Consider the following 22,421-nt stretch of genomic DNA (forward strand, 5'->3'; position numbering starts at 1 on the left):
AAAAAAGAATCAATGAAACACTATCCCCAAAAGATCTGGTACACACACCTATGACCTACCAATAAGTACAAGAGTGAGGGATCATTTAGAACATTGAAAATAGAATATTGTGAGATGATTAATAGGAGTGTGTAGTTGCTTGCATATGTATTTAGAATGTAAACAAACATGCCTGTGAATGCACAAAACCTTCCAGATGGATGCACAAGAAATGGTAACCATGGCTGCTCCTGGACAGAGAAACTGGGTGAAGTGCAGACAGTAGCAAGAAAGTTTCACTGTGCACCAATCTGGATCTCCGTGTTTGTGTATTAGATGCATATTATTCAGAAACTCAAAATATACTGAATTAGTTTATGCATCAACAGTATTTGAAGGCCTCTTGATTTTTATGAGATGTTAATGCTTTCTAATACACAATGGTGTGACAAAGAATTTCCAGGTCTCCAAGGACTTGAGAACTGCTACAGTACACAGCCTGCACTAAACAGGGCTTATTCCACCTCTGGTTTCCACACTGTCTAATGCTGGCCATTAACCAAGTATGAATTAAGTAAGTTATTCAAGTGTGCATTTCTAATGAATACAATGGCAGTATTCTATGGAGCCTTAAAGGTTTAGCTGTATTTCAGTAGAAGACTCAGTTCACCAAAGCCTTCAAATTCAACCTAAACATCCACAGAGATGTGTGAAGGGTGTATCAGCCCCTAAACATCAGCCCCTAAACTATATACATGTGCACTGGTCAACTATCTGCTTCACACTTTATCAATTGGTGCTCACTGTTGATGACTCTCAAAATTCTCAAGCCGAGATCATTTCCTAAGCTGAATGATTTTCCATACTCAGCACCCTTTCTAGATGTCACAAGAACTTGAAGAGCTCCATCCTGACCTCACTGCTCTGTTCCTGTAAGTTGGTGGCACCAAAATGGTATACCGGATTTGGGGTTCAAAACCAGTCAATCTTGCCTTTCTTCCACATAACCCCCCCAACATTCAATTAACCACCACCTTCTGATCATTCTGTAATTCAATGATATATCTTGGTTTGATTCCTACTTTTATTCTCCAATCCTTTTCCTGATCTCAACAGGCTGTCTGGCCTGCAGTCTGAGTTTAACCAAAGTTGTCCTTCCACAATCCAGATAACCTTTATGAGATACAAATCTCAGGACTTACTCTCTTGCCAATACACTTCTTGTGGTTATCATGGATTGTAAGAGCTGACTAGTTTTCCATTCTCACTTTGGCTAACTTCTCACTTCACACAGCTTTGTTCATACAGAGTCCTCTTTGATACCACCTGCTCCTGAAACAAGATGCAACTCACCCTGGAGACAATACTGGGACATCTCTACCTCCCCAAACCTTGGACACACTCATGAAGTAACTCTCCCGTTATGTTCTGAAGGGTCCTCTAACCCTCCTGCCCTGAACAAAAACATTCCCTTCTCATTCATAGTATGCATATCTTTCCCAACTAGTTTATCTTATCCATTTCTCTTCTCCAAACTCCCTGTAACAATTCTGAACAGGTTTCATGTGTACTATACCAAGTTGCCAAGTGTCCCCAGCACTGCCACTGAACTGTGCCCACAGCAGGTGATTATTTCATGAGCACACACTCTAATAAGCCCAGCACAAGGTACACTCTTTCCTGATAACAAAACTCCAAGACTTATTGTGTATTCACACACACTCTCTTGAATTCTCCCTTCTGCTTCCCAATTCATGCAGATATGACCAATCTCAACCCTGCTGGTGTTCACCAGCCGTCCCTGCACTGCACTCTAGTTCCTGTGCTGCACTCGAACCGCAAGAGCTGAAGTTGCTCAAAAACATGAACACCTTGTGTCCACCCAACACTGGCTCCTTGACCTTAAATGAAGCAAACCCTTTTCGTATGGAGCTAATAGACCTTCTTTGGAGCCAATGATTCAGAATCACCAGCCACTTCTAGTGAATACCTAGGCTTTATCCACATCTAACAATAATGTGATCCCTTACAATTCATTTGTGAGCCCTATACGGTTTTTAAAAAATCATTTATTTTATTGAAAAATGTAGTAGTAGCATATATCCAAGTATCATGACAGCAATAAAATGTCTACATTAAATTAGTATTTTTAATACCTACATCATGATGTGATAAAATTCATTGCAAAATTCACTGTGGCACTAGCACCCATGCTGAGTGTATGTGCGCTCACACACTGTCCAAAAGAAAAGAACTAGTAAAGGACAAACTGGAAGAGAATTGTCGTTAACGGTCACGATGAACTGTCCAGGGTTCACTTAATGCTGATCTTGCCGAGCACATGCCAAGAGGAACACATGGATGCAGCAGAGCCCTGGAGCGCCAAGGGGCCCAGGGCTGCCGCGGCTGTTCTGACAGCTCGGGTGGGCGCAGACAAGGCCGGCCTCCAGAGGGCGCCACGTAAAGACGGCGATGAGGAGCAAGGGAAACTGAGGCAATGTTCAAGATAAAGGGCACTGGGAACATTTTATGAAAAACAGATAGTCCGAACACCTAATTAATTGGTCTTAAAAAACAATTCTCTTTCTACACTAGTAAGTATAAAGGCAAGAAATTGAACCTTAATTCAAATAAATGTATTAAAACATATTTGTATTTCAAATACTACATATTTGCTATATATATAAAAAAATTAAACCTCTAACTCAACTTGATTATATTTATTTGACCTTCATTAGAAGTTAGGACAATATACGCACAACTGTAACATGCTGATTTTTACCTGAAATGGCACTATATTGTAAACTAGAAAAAATTTTTGATCCTCTCCAACTGCATTTATCTCCCAACTTTTCAGCAGCTCTGACGTCAGGAGCAAAGAAATCTCAAAACGGAAAACTGCTGCTTGCAGGTTCCCAGGTGGTGGCACCCCATCCGCTCTTCATACTCTGCCCACGTTAAATCTGTCTTCACCATAAAGCACCTAGTCACAAGACTTACAGAAGCCAAAATGCAGGGACTAAGTCTTATCACTATACAGTTAAGTTTACTATATAAACATTTCAAAACACCATCTCAAAGGCAACCCAGAAAAGCAAACAATGACTATAAGTAATTTTAAAAATCCCCAGAATCCATCCAACTGAACAGTAATAAATGTTAACCAAAAGACCACAATAACAGAAGCAAACAAGGGAAAACAGGGTGCAGTGAAAGGGAGCCAGTAGCCTTAATCAGGGTATGGAATAATGATTCACCCTTGAATAATAGGAATTAACAACACAAAAGACCAAAAGAGAGAAAATTCTTCAAATTACGTATTACATGCTTTTTCTCCTCCCAATATTTGTACAAACTAATATCTCAATCTTTTTTGATACAATACCTAACTTACTAAACAAAGCCTGAGAGGAACAATTATTCCCTTCAAAACAGAGCATTACGGAACTATTTCTCCTGGAAACCATAACCACGGAGCCACCTGACAGTGCAGTCACTGGAGGAATTATCACCATCACCATCCGTGTCCGCTGGAGCACACAATGACGATCACGCTTCCTGACGAGCTGTTCTGGTCCACTTGTCCCCTTCTCTCCAGGCCATACCAATGCCAGGAAAAAAAGAACGGAACCTTCAAAAACCAGCAGCCTTTGGTTGACACTCAATTAGAGAACACCAGGCTCTCCTGGAGAGGACAATGGCAACCTGCTGCCCTTTCTCATGAATGCCTGGGGCTCCTCCGGCACCAACCTCCACTGCACGGAGCTCAGCCACTCACAAAACTGCAGTGAGAGCCTTTTTAAGTTAGAACTGGTACCAGCAACCTCGCCTCCCCAGGCTCTCCTGTCCGTCCCAAATCACTCCCTTTACATTCTCCCTTCTTTCCTAGCTCCTCACTCTTTCTTTTTAGACATATTTCTATAGATGTATGTAAGGGCATATAGTCTCCCAAATTCTATTACACATGCAGCTTTGCTCAATGTTCTGCCTGCTCTTCTTGCTCTAACTCCCCACTGTGATGACAGCTAAGAACTTGCCAGTTCTCACCCCGTTTCCCTCACCATTCACCAGACTCCAAGCTCACAGCAGGGAGAGACCAAGTCTGTTTTCTTCATTATTTACACACAGGCTAAGACAAAAGCTGCTTAAAAACTATCTACTGAATGAATAAGCAACCTGGGAGGCTCATCCACACACATGAGCTGCAAACTCTCAAGTCTATGCCATTTCCTCCTGGATATCTCCTCAGACCAGTTCAAGAAATAGAAGTGCCAACTGTGCCATGATACTGGGAACATTGATAAAAGATAAGTAAAAGGCAGGTACAACAGACAAACAAGCATCACACACTGACGAGGTGACAGTAATGAGGAGAAGTGGTCTAGTTCTGTGGGGAAAGGGTCCTCCTCAGAGACCCAGGGAAACAGGTGCTATCTCAGGGCTCAGTGAGCAAGGGCAGAAGGATGGTGGGACGGAAACACGAGAGCAGGTCAAATAATGCCCATGGCCAACAAGACAGCAGGGGCTCTGTTCAGACAGAACTACTGCATCTGGCACAGGGTAGGAGCCTTTTAGAAGGAAGCACAGGATATTATATGGAGAATAACTGCAAGAGGGACAGTAAAAGCAGGACCAGCCTGTAAATGACAAGGCCTTTCTAGGTCACTGTTCACCAGACAGAGAAGCTTTATACAGTCTTTAAAACCCCAAAAACCACTGTAGGAACTCAAATCCACAATATTACAAAACCCAGTGGACAGCCATTCTCTCCCTCAATCAGCTACACCCCATGCCCAGTCCTGAGCACTTACCTTCCGTGTCTCAGCAAACGTTATCACCACTGGCCCAGCACTCAGACCAGACACCGCAAGGTCACCAGCACCCTAACCTCCTGCTCCCATCAGATCACTGCAGTCAGCCCTGGGCATGCGCAGGGGGCTGGTTCCAGAACCCCCTCAAAACACCAAAATCCACTATAATATGGCAAAGCATTTGAATATAAATCATGTTTATCCTCCTATATGGTAAGTATCTTTAGATCACTTACAATACCAAATATAATGTAAATGTTATGTAAATAGTTGTCTATGACAAATTCAAGTTTCAATTTTTGGAACTTTCTGGAATTCCCTACCCCTCCCACCCCCACACTTTTCAGTCAACTGTTAGTTGAACATGTGGATACAGAATCCAGGGACACAAGGGCCAACTGTGGTCTCAAACTGCACTCTATGTGTAAAATACTTAGCTGTAATCTGAACAACCCTCATAAATACTAAAGATCCTGTCAAGGAGCATGTGTAGCTGGGAAGTGGGGGTAGGGAATCAATGGTCTATGTGGTCACCTGGCTTTCCATTTATGACCTAGCCACTACTGTCCTGACCCCTCCTCACCTCAAACTCAAAACTTAGCAATCTTCACTTCTCCACCCTGACTCCTGGCCCTGGATAGCTTCTTGTTAACTACTCATTGCCCCAGAGTCCTCTCTCCAACTCCCACCTAAAAGTCTACCCTGGGCACTTACTTACTCACCTTTAAGTCCTGCTCAAAAATGATCATCTTAGTGAAATCTTCCCAACATGAGTGGATATTCGCTTCTGGGTTTCCAGAGCACTTCCTAATTGTTTCATTAGTATCAACTGGCCTAACAGTTTGCTTAATCCCAAGAAGGTGCCATATTTTGTTCATTTCTGTATTCTCATTAGTGAATACAGAGTCTGTCTTATAGTTGGTGTCATTCATCCACTAAACATTTAGTAAGGACTTGCTAGGAACTGAAAATATATGACTAATTGACAGATAAGGTCCTTAACTTTCTCAGAAATGACATCCTAGATTAAATGGAGTAAATAAATGAAAATTTCACAAAGTTTTAGGAGAAATCTTACATGACAAAGTGTCTTCAGGAGTTAAGAGTAAATATTTTATAAAGAAAGTGTCAGATAGATAACATACAAAAGTAAAGGGAGTAAATCGTGTGTCGCTACTTCCTAAGAACTGGGAGTTCAGCCGCGCTGGCCACTCCTGCACAAACACCAACTGATCATACAGGAACGCTGTCCCACCCTGACACCTCATGGTGAGCATACACTCAGCAAACCCTCAACCTCAAGTTATTCTTTTCAAAAGATAAAAATAAACAGATTCATAACTACAGGCCATGTAACAGGATTCGAGGACTACAATCATGTAAGGAAAATAACAGAATTTGACAGTTACTATCCTAGACCAGCATTTCCCAGAAGAAAAATAATGCAAACAACAAAAGAAATTCTAAATTTCATAAAAGCAACATTGAAGGGGGAAAAAAAGCAGATGAAATTAGCTTCATAGTAAACTTTATTTAACTGAATATATCCAAAATATTACCAATCCAACAAGTAGTCATATGAAAAGTTGAGATAGTTTATTCTTTCTTTCTACTGTCTCTGCAATTTTGTGACTATTTTACACATCTACTTCAAATGGCAAATTTTCTTCAATACTTATATATGTTTCATTAAACTTAAGATGCAAAAGTAAATTCACATATCCAAATTACTCCAAATATGCTTACTACTGCATTGATAACCGAATTTAAGTTAATTATAATGCAATTAAAACCCAGTCCCAGACTCACCAGTCCTGTTCCAAAGACTCAACAGCAACCTGTGGACGCCACATGGAACAGTGCAGCTACCACAGCGGACTGACTGTACCACTCACTCGACCACAACTCTGTTTTATCAGTACAGACTACATTTAAGAGGGTTCTGTCCCTTTATCTCCTGAGATGGTCATTTTCCAGTCTCCTTTAATAAAACAGCTATCATTTTCTCTAGTCATCTCAACTATCTGTCACTGAGTGTCTTCAGACCTAGAATGCAAATGCCAGAGAGCCGAGGGCAGGACTGCCTTTGGCACAGCTGTCTCTGCAGTACCCAGGCTGCGGGACACTACTGCCAATATCCAACTGCTGAAATCAGTCTTGTTTACATGTTGCTAAATTATTTAGTATATGTATTATATGGATATGACCTAAAAAAAAAAGAATGACTGGACATGTTGTGTCAGGCAGTGTTCTTCCATATTGTTCAACTAATTACAAGATAATTCAAATTATCAGATCTGTATTTTTAACCCAGAGAAATCATCCAGTCATTGTCTAAAAGATCATAATTTGAATAACTTGGCTTACCTTATCTCTAACACTTGAAGCACAAACACTAGGATATATATTAAATTTAGTCTTCCTGAAATATAAACACATTACATTGCAAAGCAGAAATTAAGAATCTGAATAGGTATTTTCTATATTGTACTTCACAGCCCCCAAATTTGGAACATGTCATTTTCCAAGAACTTCTGATCTTCCTCCTACATATAATATACAAGATTTAATGGCTCAAGATAAAGGCCCATTAAGCATAATATACAGCTAACAAGCAAAAAAACAAGGTCTCTTAAATTTTCCTAATAAATCATTATGCATAAATCTAAATAACAACAACACATCATAAAACTTTGATGGCTTCCTGGAAAGATAATGGTGGAGGGCTGTAAGAAGCAAAGGGCAAGTCTGAATCCAAAAACTACAGTAATATAAAAACTATAAACAGAAACCCAAGACAGTTTCCTTCTTCAAAATTTATCATTTTTCTGCATTCATATGCCTAAAAATAGTTAAGCGCTGACTTTTGTAGATGTCCAAGGACTTCCCTGGTGGCTCAGATGGTAAAACGTCTGCCTACAGGGTGGGAGACCTGGGTTCAATCCCTGGATCAGGAAGATTTCCTGCAGAAGGAAATGGCAACCCACTCCAGTATTCTTGCCTGATCCATGGGGTCGTAAAGACTCAAGACAGGACTGAGCAACTTCACTTTCACTTTCAAGGACTGCCAGCCACAGGACTTCAATTCTTGGCTGAAGAAAACTAGCAATAAACATTTAAACAGGAAAAACAAATATATTTAGAAATCTATATAAATTTGCTTTAAAGGATGGGTGAAACAAAGCCTTCCTCTCATTGACGTGCATGAGAATTTGTTTGAAAAACAGGTTAACAAGCCACCCTAGGATAGAAGTTGAGCCTCTTAAGTCCTGGACTCCAAAGGAGCAAGGAATCTGACTCCTTAATGGGGTCTGTGGGTATGACGACTTCCTAGACCACAGTTAACACTCATTCCTGGACCCACACCCATTTCTGGCTCATAAAAGAAAAAAAAGCTTGGTCGAAGTGGATTTCTGGTGTCAGGGTTATTAGTCTGGTGGGAAGCAGGACAGAGAGGCACCTAGGAGACAGCTGGATTACAAGGAGAAACAAGTCTCCACACTTGTTTGCTTTGCACAGATATTCTTAACTAACATATACCACAATGTTCTAGAAACTATATTCCAAGATATTTAGAAGGCTGCAACCTAGGCGATTATTTCTTTGCACTAACATAGTCACAATTGTTTGGAAGAAATTACTGTCAGTATATTAACTATGTGCTCTCATATGAACCAGTTTGATTATTTCAACATACTATATAATTTTAAATAGACTTTTAAATCACATATATATGTAGCATACATATAGATCAATATATGTAGCATACATATATATCACTGTAAGGTCTCACAAAGCAGGTTATAACTCCACCTAAAATTACTTAACAATTCTCATTTACTAAACTGCCAGATGGGTATCACTAAAGTGCGTAATAAAAATTGAAGCTGCAAAGCAAAATAAATTACATTTAGTAAATATACACATGGTCTTAGAAAAAATAATTTATCAAAACTTTATCCTCAATCTGGAAAAGCAAAAGATGAGCTCACTTACAAAACCCATTATTTCATCAAAATAGTATCATTCTATTCATATTCACCAGGATGGGAAGTAAAGATCAGCAGTTTTCTAGCACCTTCACAGGTCATCTGGCACAAGCACATTCAAATACACTGACACAAAAACAAATTATTACACTGTTTCAACCTCATACTGGTAAGGATAGCTGAGAATCAGTTAAGTGAAAAAACTTTACATTTCAAAGTGTGTATTTCTCTATATGCCCCCTTCACTTGAACTAACCAGGTTTATGAACACACACATAATAAAATCCTACTTCAAAAAGAGCATTATGTTTAGGACTCAGCACTCAATAGCCAAGCCATAGCCTGATAACAAAAACAGACTTTTTGCAGTTCTTGCCAGTTGGCAGAACCTGGGAAAGCTTGAAGAGTGTTTTGGTTTCTCTTAACGATTGGCTAAGGGTCTACTCAACATACAATGTACCAGGACAATCCTCTATGCCACCACCACCAAAAACAACCAACCGAAAGAGTTACTGTGCCTCTTCAGAGGAACACTTTGGAAAAGAGGTTTTAAAGTGGGGTCCCCAGACCCAACATATGGGTATCACCTGGGAACTTGTTACAAATGCCTGCTGTTTAGCCCCACCTGAGACCTGCTGAATCAGAAACTCTGGAGTAGGGCCCAGAAGTCTGCTTTACTGAACCTCCAGGTGATTCCAGTGCACACTTAGCCTGAGAGCCATCAATTCAGAGGGACATCCACGACTACTGTAATTTATAGCAGGGATTTTTTCCCCCACTGTTGTATCTCAGCTCTGGAGAAGGGTCCAAAATACAAGAGGACCTCTCAATACATAACTGGTGCAACAAATAAACAAATATAGTGAATTCTCAATGACAGAGCTCCCATAAACATTTTTTGTCATAAAATGATATATTCATATTAGATACCACACCATTTATTTCTCACAACCCAGTTTGCTCAGTTTGCTAAACTGTTGGCTCCATAGTTATTCTGTTTAAAATATTCTAACCACAGGCATAAAAATGTAAATATTTTAACCACAGGCATAAAAAAAGAAAGATTATAGATTAAATAACCACTGAGCAAGTTATTATTGTTTATAACACTAAAAAGGTCAGAAATTATTAAAAGAAAATCACTATGTGAAGTTGTTTAACAACTGTTTAGTACATAAAGAGAAAAAAAAAGTCACACTTGTAAATCTAAGCAATGTATCATATTTTATATGAATTTACATTACCTAAATTAAAACATACCTTGACAAGAAATTAACTAAAATCATCCTGGCAAAATGTACAATGAAATAAGATGGTTTCTCTATTTTTATGTATTAGATAATATGAATAATTTGCAGAAAATAATTTTTTAAACAAGCATACAAAAATAAAAGTGTATATAACTTGCACAGAACATGGCAAGGATAAACATACACAAAGCTTCATTCACAGAAGCCTGGTTCACTGACACGTCGCATAAAAGACATCAGAACTTGAAGACTATTTCTTAAAGATCCACTCACAAATATGCCATGAAACGTTATAGATTCCTACAGCTTTTTATATTATTTCATATATATATTCTATCTTAAACTGAGATGTATAACACATAATAAAAATGAACTTGATCCTGTAGTGACAATTTCAGAGCTAGAAACAAATTCCAGGTGTAAATATCAATTCCAAAAGCTTCAACAACATGCCATTTAAGACATATATGGTGCACTTACATTATTACGGAACCAATCAACACAGGGCCCTTGTATTTAATGAGTAAATTAAAACCATTTATTTTTTATACTTTTTAAAAATATAAAGAATACTTAGAAAGAAAAATTCATGTATTCAAACTATATACACTCCATTCTACCTAATCCTAACAATTCAGGTCAATTTTTACACAAAAGTGAACTGCCTGAAACTTGACATTTTACTTAGAAGCAATACCATCTCTTTTGAAATTCATTGCTTTAATTTGGGATGACAAACTGTAATTTTAATGAAGATTTTTAAATGAACAGTCAACAAAATCTGAACAGAGGAGTCGGTAGTTACAACACTGATTTAAGCTATAATAGAATATACTTGAAAAAGAATTTTTTAAAATATGCATTACAAACTCTGGCTACATTACTCTAAGAAATGTGATATTCTTCATCTAGAAAATCAAAGTTTATCATATTGAAAGTATCACAAAACAAAAAAGTACACACTGCTAATTCCACCAGGTGAATAAAAATATACCCTAATAATAGGTTTCAACCAAAAGGAATCCTTAAAGATACTTAAAATCTAAACACGATTTAAAAAAAAAAAAAAAAAAACCACGATTTTATAGAAAAAGACAAAAGGTCAAATAATATTCCCAAGGTAACACAGCACTTGGACCTTTAAATATTCAGTCATGTAAGATTCAAACTTCAATCAGTAATAACGTTATTCAGTAATCAAGACCCTTTGAAACAAAGACCCTTTCAAGATATTTTTCCTATACTCAGAAGATAGTGCTATTGATTTTAAAAGAACGAATATATACAATATATAATCCTGATTTTAAAGATCAGAAAACTTTTTAAAAAATCAGATTCTATAAAAATAGTGAAATTCTTCACCATTTTCCCAGAGTGACATTCTATAAATTACTTAACCACATTCAATCGGGAAACTGTATGTGTATACTTCATTATACACACTGGAGAAAACCAGTATCTTATACTACTACAGTTTCCCATTTTTAAAAATTTAGTAATGAAGGGTACTGGAAAGGAAACAATGCTCTTGAAAAATGTAAAACTACTGTCAATTTATTTAACCATTATTTGTTTACAATGAAATAACCCATACTGGGCTACATGTACCACTTAAGAGATGGCCTGGCTACTTACTCTGAAGTAGCCCCTCCTCTGACCCCAGGAGTTCCTGTGGAGGAGCACCTAACCAACTAGGAAGGAAAAGACAGGGCAACATTTACAATGGTGAAATCTAGGAGTCAGGAATGTGCCTTATTCTTAAAAGTAAGTCTGACTTTAAAATCAGTTATGCTCTCAAATTTCACAAATATAGTTAAACATACTACTACATATTATAACAAAACTCTTAACATACCAAAAACCCCACATTTAAGTATCATACTACTCCCTAGTAAGGTATCTTTTTCATTTCTGACTGGCACCATTTGACACTAAATATCAAAAATTTTAGAGGTTTAAACACACATTTATCACATTCTTCCACAAACCATCTCCATTCAATCACACATTTATGTACTTTCTCTCATTCATAACCTAATTTGTAATTATAAACCCACCCCCAAATCATTAATGTGACTATTAACCATTCATTGTAACATTTAGCAATTATTATAGAGTTTACATGTAACACCAACTTTCTGAAACTTGTATGTTCGACAGGTACATTTCTGAATAAAATGTGATAGCATAATTCAATTAGTATTCGAGAAACAAAATCCAATTCAGATACTGTCATTGTTGATCATCTCTGGTTCTATTAAATGGCAATTCTAGGTAAAACAAATATTTCTCCCATGTTACTGATATTGTAGGATTCAAAACAAATATTTAATATCTTCCAATGAATGCTCAGCACTGATTTTAAGCATAAAAATCCAAAAACTCAAAATAACAAATTGAGCTCTATGAAATACAAGTTAACCAATAGCTTTTTAAAAACAGAATCTGTCAAGAAGAAAATGAGTACATTCATTCTCAAAATAAAAACGGAGAAATTAACAAAATACATCACTAAAATAAAACAATTAGGAAAATGGATATTCATTTTATTTTGTGCATATTAATAACAGCATATGAAACCTAAATCATGCAGACTTTAAATGCAGTGTTTCAAATCATTACACAAAAAGAAACATAATATTGTGATGTTATACTACTAATATTGTTTCATATTATCTTTTTAAGAAAAGAATTATGGGAGCATGGATGACAAAATCACACTTATTTAGAAAAGCTAATACTATTCTTTATTTTTATATCTACAAGTTTTAAGCAAATGGCATTCATATGTTTTCCTTGGCATACTTTTCCACAAGAAAAAATAATGACTGAGCCACAAAGTTGTTTAACTGGACAAAAACACTAAAAACTTGAGTAACTAGGAGTTCACAGATGCTCCACTTGACTCACTCAGAAGCTGACTGTTCCCAGGGTAAACTTGGTAAGAACTGGAACAAGGACTTTCTCGATGAAGGGAAAAAGCTGTGTAGAGCTCTGTTCTTGGAGCCAGAATGAGCCGGACACTAGAATGTTCAGATTGGGGCATCTCTTTGTGCAATGGTTTCAAATGTTCTTGAATGAATAGTACGGAATTTCACAGCCTTGGCCAAAGCTAGCTTGGTATTAACATCAAGGACAAAGTTTTTCCCAATCTTAATTCAGTTTTGAAGCAAAATACAATACTAAAAATTACCTAAAGATTTTAGGAATAAAAATACAGATGACGGGAAAGGTATATTCAGGTGCAGCAGATATCGCTTAAAAATTATAGCTGATGTTAAAACTCCCCACACTGCAATTAATGTCACAAACATTACAAATTACACCCCTTGCCAACTCACATTCACAGAAAATGTGATGAGAATAGTCTATTATTTTACAATCTCCTTATCATGTTTTCAAAGATTTGCCAAAAACAATAGAATGCTGCCAATTTTGGGAAATAACTACATTCATATTGTTGTGTCTAAAAAAATAGAACATAAAATAGTACATAAGAAAAATTTGATACAAAAGCATGCATCTCAAGCGTGCCTTATACTCATTTGCTTTTATGCAATCTTAAGTAACCCAACTTCTTTCAAAGGATGCCTTCCAGCAAAAACAGATATTACCATGTGCCTGGGTAATATTTACACACTGCTCACTTTTTTAAAGCACATTCTTCTTCAGAAAAATGCTAAAAGCATGGTATAGTAACACACTGAAATGTTATGTGAGAAGTAACTGTGCTACAACCAATGCCTGACGCCTTAGATTTGTGGCTTAAATACATGATTCCTCAAATGTAATTTTAAATTAAACATGGCTAACATACAAAATTTTAAATATAATGAGAACTCTGTTTTGGAATAAAAATCCTAATGTGATGTTTCTCCATACTACTGAAAATCAATCTTCAAAACATAATTGATAGGAAAGAGATCTAATCTGATTGCTGTAACACTCACCACATGAACCATATTTCTAGGAGACAAGCACACCTCGCCTGTCTGACTGCAGAGAAACTCCTGAACATTCATAGCCCTGCTGAGTCAGGCTACCTTGAACATTTCTGGAAACAAACATGCTCAAGAAGTGCCCAATTTCTTTTAAATACCACAGCAAATTCCCAACTAACATCCTAGCTAATACTATTTATTGTTTGATTTTAACGAGAATTTAAAGAGTAAGATCTAGATATTGACACCAAATAAATAAAAGCCGGTAAGATTAAAAATAGGTATTTTATAAGCCAAAGAGATTTGCCTTCAAACATTTTTTTTCAAGATTCAAAAGATTTATTTGGAAAACTCAGCACAAGACAAAGATATCCTTAATATTCCTCCTGAGAATATCTGAATATTCAGAATCTGTATGAAATGTAGACAGCATCTCTGATTTCACAGGACATCAATGGTGCATACAGGTGTAATCCCCACACCCACCCTCCCCCACTTGCTACTCTGTCTGCCCCTTACTGACATCAGTTTTCACTAAGCTCCTATTTCAGGGCAACTTGCACAAATGAAAATCATTGTCATTTGTAAATGGCTGGGGTTAGTTAAAGCAATCCAAGTATTACCGTTACAGCAAAGTTTAATAAAACTGTAAGAGAATACCACTAATAACAGTTTAAAATTATCCAAGATGATTTCTTTATTGAGATTAACTACACAGAATTCACAGTACTGTGGCATACTTATATTTAGCTAAAGTCACAAACACATTTGAACATTCACAATGATGAGTATCATCATTACCATTCTAATCTACAAAGCTTATGAATAAAGAAAAATACAAAAACTTCAAGTATTTAAAAAAAAATTTAAAGTCTAAATACAATAACAATAAAACTTTTCTTCTAGGTAACAGGTAAAAGTTATTTATCTCCTCTAAACAGTCATGAACGAAAGACTGTTTAGTATCTACGACGCTTGTTAGGGCCTTCAAAGTTGGCCCCTTGGCTCCCTCTACCAAAACCACCAGGACCACCACTAACAGGACCTACGCCACTCATCGGTGCTTGAGGGGTTTCAGAACCTGTTCTACTACCCATAGGTGATCCCATCTGAGACGGTGGTCCTTGCGGAAATCTATCATTGTGCTAGAATACCACATAACAAATGTGAAGTCCATTTGGAACACGCCAAATATAAGTGACAAGAAAAATTGGCACAATCCCAAGTGGTGGTGTCATGAAGTTCAGCGGAAAGTCCAGCAGAATCAGGATCACACATAGAAGGAAGAAAGGAGCAATTTAATTAGTTACTATGTTTTAAAAATAAAAAAATAAAAGAAGCATCTGAATGAAGAGTTACATTTTGCTAATGCTATGCCCCAATTTCATGAAAAACGAACTGATTTTACAAAGTGAATGCCATCTTAAACTTAGTTATTATTTTACTGTTCTGATCTCTCTTTTTATTTTTATTTTTCACTTGGCCATGCCATATGTGGCTTGTGGGACCTTAGTTCCCTGACCAGGGAATGAACCCAGGATCACAGCAGTGAAACCACACAGTCCTAAACACAGGCTGCCAGGGAACTCCCTCTCTTTCATTAAAGTTTATACTGCATGTAACAGTTCAGTTAATAAACGTACTGTGTTTTAAAAATCAGACAAAACTGGGGAGCAGCATCACATTGTTTGAAAAAGTACTGGGTTGGCCAAAACAGTTCATTCAGGTTTTTCTGTGCCATCTTATGGAAAAACTCCAACCTACTTTTTGGCCAACACAGTAAATATTATAAAAATTTCAACAGTAATGCATTTAACATAGAAAGTATAAATAAATACAGTTATAATTTCAGTATGAAAACTTTCAAGGAAGGTGCTTTTCTGTAAAGACTATTACTGGGAAAATAGTTTTTAGAAGTCAACAAAAGGCAGAATTAAACACGAATTATGTATTCTGAAAAACTTCACAGTAATGACTACATATCATAATCGCAAAGGTTGAACAGAACTCCCTATAAGCAGTAGTAAAATACCACTGTGAAAAAGACTAAGAGGGACATTTAAATAAATGTTACCATTTCTGTGTGAGGTAGGTAAAAGCAGACCAGTTACTTTGTCTAAGTCTATGCTGATTACATGCTACACAAAACTTTAACCAAAGTATTTTTTACAAGTTTTTACTAGCTTTCAGACACTTTACTATGAAATAAGCCTCCACTGAAGGACACAGGTACAATGATCAGTATGTAACACCTGATCTGATCACAGTCAGTATTATGTTACTTCCTCGTTATCTGTGTAGATACTCATTTAAAAAACCTGTTAGCATATCCAGTTTGTCCAAATTCTTAAAGGACTATATTTAAAGTAAATAAAATTTAAAATAGAATACTGCATCCATCGGTTCTAAGACCCATATTCACTGCTTGCATCTCTGAGATCAGGAGGGTTTAGAGCTGATGGCAGGTCTGAGTCTTAACAGCAATACCTTCTCTTTCTCAGCAGTAATGGTATCTTCTATTCCAGAACTGAGCTTCCTTTCCCAAATACACAGTCAACTAATTTCCCCTTTCTTAATGTTACTTAGGACAACCATTAACAAAAACCAAATAAGAAAATGTTTTACCAATATAAAGTCTCATTTAAATAGTGACAGACTTAAAGGGAAAATAAAAATGGTATGAGTCTTGTCACTGATACTGAAAATATGAAGTACAACTGAAAAACATTTTTATAATATGTAACCCAGACAAAGATATCTTCACACTCTCAAACCAAGATATGAAATTGCGTAAATTTAGTAGTAAATGTAACTGAAATTTCTAGGTCTATTTAGTGAGAATGCAGTATCAATATGTTTAAAATATACTTTAAAACTTTAATGTAAATTTTTTTACAATTAAATTCTCTGAAATTACTCATAAGTGATTTTTTTAAAAAAAGACAGAAAACTGTGTTTTCATACATATTGGGGCTTCGTACCTCACCAAAGGTAAGGAATTCAGAGGAAAAGAACACAATCACAAAATACTAGAATGTAAACTGAATGGTGGTAAGAGGTGTATACAAATGAATATCACTGTAAAATGACTGTAATTAACATACACATCTGCTATACACTCATATACAAAAGCATGCCGTGGATCATAATCCTAACTCTTGAGATAATAAAAAATTGCCTCTCATAAATCAACATCTAAGTTCATAAAATTACCTTTTCTTCATTGGACACTGATCTTTACTGACAAAACAAATGATGCCAAATTATGTTAAGTGTGAAGTTACCTTTGGGGCAGAATACTACTGATATAATCACAATAATGTGCATGATACATTACCACTGCTCCATTATCTGGCATCATTGGAGTTCCCATATTTGCAGCTCCTTCTGGCCCCATGGCAGGACCAGGACCCATTGGCGGGCCAGGAATAGTTCCTCTGTTGTTCATATTCATACCCATCATTGCAGGAGGACCTTGGTTACCAGCAGGTGCTGGGCTAAACGCATCTACGCAAAACAATCTATACTTAGAGCTGTCCTATCTTAGTTGAGTAAACATTTAAAATTTAACAATACTTAGGCAATCTATATAACAAGAATATTATCAAAATCATTTTACTTCCTTAAGAATGGAACACTCAATTATTGACTCTGATAGAACACTACATTTGCTAAACAAATGTACATATAACAAATGAGAAAACTATCAATTATTTTATGTCTGAGACTATCAAAGCTTGAAAAGTTTTCTTTAAAACATTAGTATTATTTGCTGCAGTCTGCTTTTTAACCTAATTAATACTCCCTTATGAGTGAAGAAAGTATGACATCTCTCTACCAGTTTAAATTAACAGCAAAGGATTAGCACTTACAAAACCACTTAATTTTCTTAAAGTCATGACTAAAAATACTAGCACGTAAACTATATTAAATTGTGATGGGAGAAACCACACCCTCATATATAGGTATATATGTGTGTGTATATGTATATATAGTGTAGGTATGTGTGTGTGTGTACACCCCACTCCAGTACTCTTGCCTGGAAAATCCCATGGGCAGAGGAGCCTGGTAGGCTGCAGTCCATGGGGTCGCTACGAGTCGGACACGACTGAGTGACTTCACTTTCACTTTTCACTTTCATGCATTGGAGAAGGAAATGGCAACCCACTCCAGTGTTCTTGCCTGGAGAATCCCAGGGACGGGGGAGCCTGGTGGGCTGCCGTCTCTGGGGTCGCACAGAGTCGGACACAACTGAAGCGATTTAGCAGCAGCAGCAGCATATATATATAAAGTTGACTGTAAACAAATTGACTTTTACATAGTTACCGAACATCTCCCAAAATTACAGGAGGTACTTTGTTAACTTTATATAGAAATATGCAATAGAAACAAACTAAAAAATTGAAATGATTCATCATGACAAAACTTTTTTCTAAAAGCAAATGCAACCAAATACAGATAAAATATTGATACAGCTATTTGAATTTTTTTTTGAAATAATGAATAAAGAAATTCTGGAAATGAGAACAATCAGATACCTCAAATTTTTTTTTCATCAAGACATCCATCCACCTGCCTCATGTTAACTACAATAATGTTTAAGCTGTAATACAACATTTATAATGACTTCAAATACATTTTTAGGTATCCTCTTGTAACTTTTTAAACTAGTTATACTTGATCATTAAAAATTCATGACAAAGACTGAATTTTCTTCTAGTATTAGCTAGTTAATTTCATGACATTCAGAACTCAATTTCTCAAAAACACATTATAATAGGAGTGGAACTTGTCATTCAAATTCACAATTCAGTATCCAATGAAGCTCAACTTTGCACAAGGCCAAGTACAGGAACTGCTGAGGGAGGAAGTCTGACTTCCTGTCGTCCTGGCAACATACTCTGTGGCTCCTTCTGAATCCAATCCCCAGACCCCAGCTACTTCCTGGAAAGGAAGTAGTTCCTTAATCCCAAAAAGTTCTCACTAGTAAATCTACACTTGAACTATCCAACTATGTTTCTATTCCCTTAGGATAGCTACAAATAAAATTTTTTTTACTGCTGCTGCTGCTGCTAAATCACTTCAGTCATGTCCGACTCTATGCGACCCCATAGACGGCAGCCCACCAGGCTCCCCCGTCCCTGGGATTCTCCAGGCAAGAACACTGGAGTGGCTTGCCATTTCCTTCTCCTAGACTTCTACAACTTCTCCCACAAGCAAAATGATTAAGGGCAGAGGCATGATCCAGGAGGAATTTCACCTCAACTTTCCCCAAAAAGAACAGATCAAGGATTAGGGTTGTTTTTTTTTTTTTTCTTTTAATTAAACATAATTATCACACCTAACTTCTAAGATACAATATAACTATACAAGTATGCGTATAATAAAAGACAAATATTTTCAAGTATCAACAGTTGAAGTACTCTTATTTTTAGTAATTATGTTCTTCTACCAGATGGCTGTAATTAGACTAAATGTAAAGATCTAATAAGGAATGTAAGAATTATCTGGTCCCCTGAAAAGCAATTTTATAAATTGTGTTCTACATGGAGTACACCAGAAAACCTACTGTCACATATCATCTATGTAACTTGAGAGAATATGACAATTTACCAACTGAACAGTGACATTCAACTGCATGATAAAGACTTAGAAGTCATAACTCTCAGTTTGAGGATAAACTCTCACTTTGAATAAAATGTAAAAAGGAGAAAATTAAATGGAGTGGATGTTAGGGGAGCTAAGTAAGTGTTCAAACATGGTTCTTCAGTGAATAAATTCCCATCAAAACTTTTAAATCTCTTAAATTCCTAACTAAATAAGAAATCTAAAGGTATATTCTCCCATTTCTTCTAATAAAGTTGCTCATCAAGTCAGACTGTTTTCATGGTCCCTAAAACATCAGAAATATTTCAAGTTTGGTTCCGATGTTAATGGACAATCTAACAATTATAGTGGCATTTCAAACTACCTGTAAATGGCATTTCAAACAACCTCACACTGAAAATCCTTAAATCCACCTGGATTATATTATACACCAGCCCACAATTCACTCTGAAAATGATATAAACACTCAACTACTTGTACATCACTATACCCTCAACTGTACTACCTGATTTAAAACTTCTCATGTACTCTTGGTTCTCTGATTTTTTTCATGTACCACTGTACTACAACTGTACTACACAATTAAGTTCTTTGAGTTAAGGGCCATGTTTTGTGCTTCCTCTGCATCTCAGAGATGGTCAATAACCACTTTTTTGCAGATAAGAAAAGTGACAAAAGTAAACAGCAGTTGTCTTAAATGATTTAGATTAGCTAATTGGCAAATGGCATTAACTGGCATGGTGGGAAGCGGTCGGTCATGAAAAATGCTCAACATACATATTAGATGCTTTCAGATTTCTTATTCCACACACCGTGCATACGTTCTAAGCACAATGTGGATCTCCTCACTGGGAGTGCACTTGACGCACTGGAATGTTAAGGTGATGTAATCCTTGCAACAATATGTACATTTGACTTATGTAGATTTAACCTCAGCTTCTGTGAAACTCTTGTAAAACTTATCTAAATCTCAAAGGTGTGACAGTTAAAATTTAATAAAACTTATGAAAACATGCCACTTATGTTTCTCTTAGCTTATTTACTTAGTATTGCTCCCCTGATGACCTGGGTAGACAAGCAATCAATATTAAAGTGCTACTATGAACATTTTCTTAAAAACTTCACATCAATTCTAAAGATATACATGAGCTTAAATATGTAAGATATATCTCATTTACTTGACAAGTCACACATGTCTCCAGTGCATTTCTGTGTATGATACTGTGGGCTAGGGCAAAATAAGTTAAACATTCAGTAAAATAAATAAAAATAGCTTCAAAGTTATGCAAAATGTTGTTAAAATAGAAATATATAAAATACTCTCAAAAAGTTTAAAGACACTATAACTCAGAAGCTAGCAAAATTCCAACACCAAAAAGCCAATTGCAGGGCATGAAGTTTGATTTTTAAAAGTACAACATCAGAGCTGTATTATACCATGTGATGACTACAAGTTTCAGGTTGTTAATCAAAACCTGTTTACAGGTTTCTTTCGTTGCATCTATTAAAACATAATACATCTTTTAGCCTTCGAATAAACAAAATAAAATTGTTCTTCCTAGCATGTACTTTAAATATACTGATTTTTTTCTCAGTTTAATAAATGTAGGAAATTTCACCACTTACAAATGTTGGTTCCAAATTTTTGTTACTGACATACCACAAATAGCATGTATAGTTCCCTGAAAAATGACAAGTAAGTGACAGAAGCCTGTGCTTCAAATCCCTACCTCCCATGTTTATTGCTCCACGGGGACCCATATCACCCATTCTCATTTCCTGTTCTCTCTGTAAGTAAACATAGTTGTCACAGTCAACCTATCGATCTTAGGACTTAACATTTCCCATCTAAAATTAAAAAGAAAAAGATAAATTGGGACATAATGTTCCATTAAAATTTTAAATTTCCAACATCATTTACTTAATAAGAACACTGAAAAGAAACTTCACTCTCACAGCCTTAATTAAACGTATTACAAATGCTTAGGGCATCCAATTTACACTTCTATATATTACCAGTGAGTAATACATAAAATCTATTACATGACATTTTTAATATTATTCTTCCAAGAGATCATAGACACATGCCTAGAGTCTAGAAGAAGAAAAATCTAGTAATAACAACCAAGAAGACCAATTATTTCTCCCACCTAGGTCTCTAAAGTCTTAAAACAGAAATGACCATTACCGCTTTCACATATCAAATGTATTCAAACACACAACACAGCTGTGGGGCACTAAGCCAAAAATAAGGTTATAGACAATTTTCATTTTTGCAATATAATTCACCTTTGCATTTTTCTTCAAGTCCTCTGGCATTATTTCACCAGGTCTTTCAGATATACCATAAAGCCTCCACTACATACAAGCAATTATTGAAAGCTCAACATAATATTGCTTCCTTTATCTGAATAAGAATTTTTTTAGAAACTGAAATAAAGTGTTATCACACAGTCATCAAGTTCTGAAACAAAATGCTCTTGAGGTTACCTATGACATAAAAGGCCACACAAATGTACAAAACATTTTAAGTTTCAGTACAAAAACTATTCCTTAAAAACTCATTTACCAACAGTTACATAGAACTTCAGTGAAATCTCTAGGTGAAATTACCCAACATATTGTAATTGAAATTTACACTATTATTTAATGATCTTTTCCAATACCAGACAAGTGTTACAAGCAGCAATCATAAAAAAATTCCAAGTGATGTCTAAATCTAAAAAAAGCATAATTTTTCTATTTTCAAAAGCAGTTTTATTACAACGGGTTGGTTTTAAAACACTAGTGAAAAGTACCTATAAAGCTAGAAATGAAGGAAATAAAAAGCCTATAAATGGAGAA

At 36.1% G+C, this 22,421-nt stretch overlaps 1 protein-coding gene across 5 annotated transcripts in view; it reads right to left on the minus strand.

The window, feature by feature from the left end:
* The window catches only part of PSPC1 (paraspeckle component 1), a 92,823-nt gene that overhangs the window by 27,784 nt on the left and 42,618 nt on the right, over positions 1 to 22,421 (minus strand). The window contains exons 7-9 of one of the 5 annotated variants that reach the window (XM_025262782.3): positions 21,308 to 21,365; positions 17,308 to 17,477; positions 14,643 to 15,115 (exon numbers count right to left, since the gene is read on the minus strand). The exons of 3 other annotated variants lie outside the window; for them this stretch is intronic. In XM_025262782.3, coding sequence (XP_025118567.1) covers positions 14,930 to 15,115; positions 17,308 to 17,477; positions 21,308 to 21,365 — 414 coding nt within the window. In that variant the 3' untranslated portion in view covers positions 14,643 to 14,929. Of the gene's footprint in view, positions 1 to 14,642; positions 15,116 to 17,307; positions 17,478 to 21,307; positions 21,366 to 22,421 lie in introns of those variants that run through there. One more of the 5 variants, XR_003102703.3, reaches the window with a different exon arrangement.

Source organism: Bubalus bubalis, chromosome 13 (genome assembly GCF_019923935.1).
Source record: "Bubalus bubalis isolate 160015118507 breed Murrah chromosome 13, NDDB_SH_1, whole genome shotgun sequence".
NCBI lineage: Eukaryota > Metazoa > Chordata > Mammalia > Artiodactyla > Bovidae > Bubalus > Bubalus bubalis.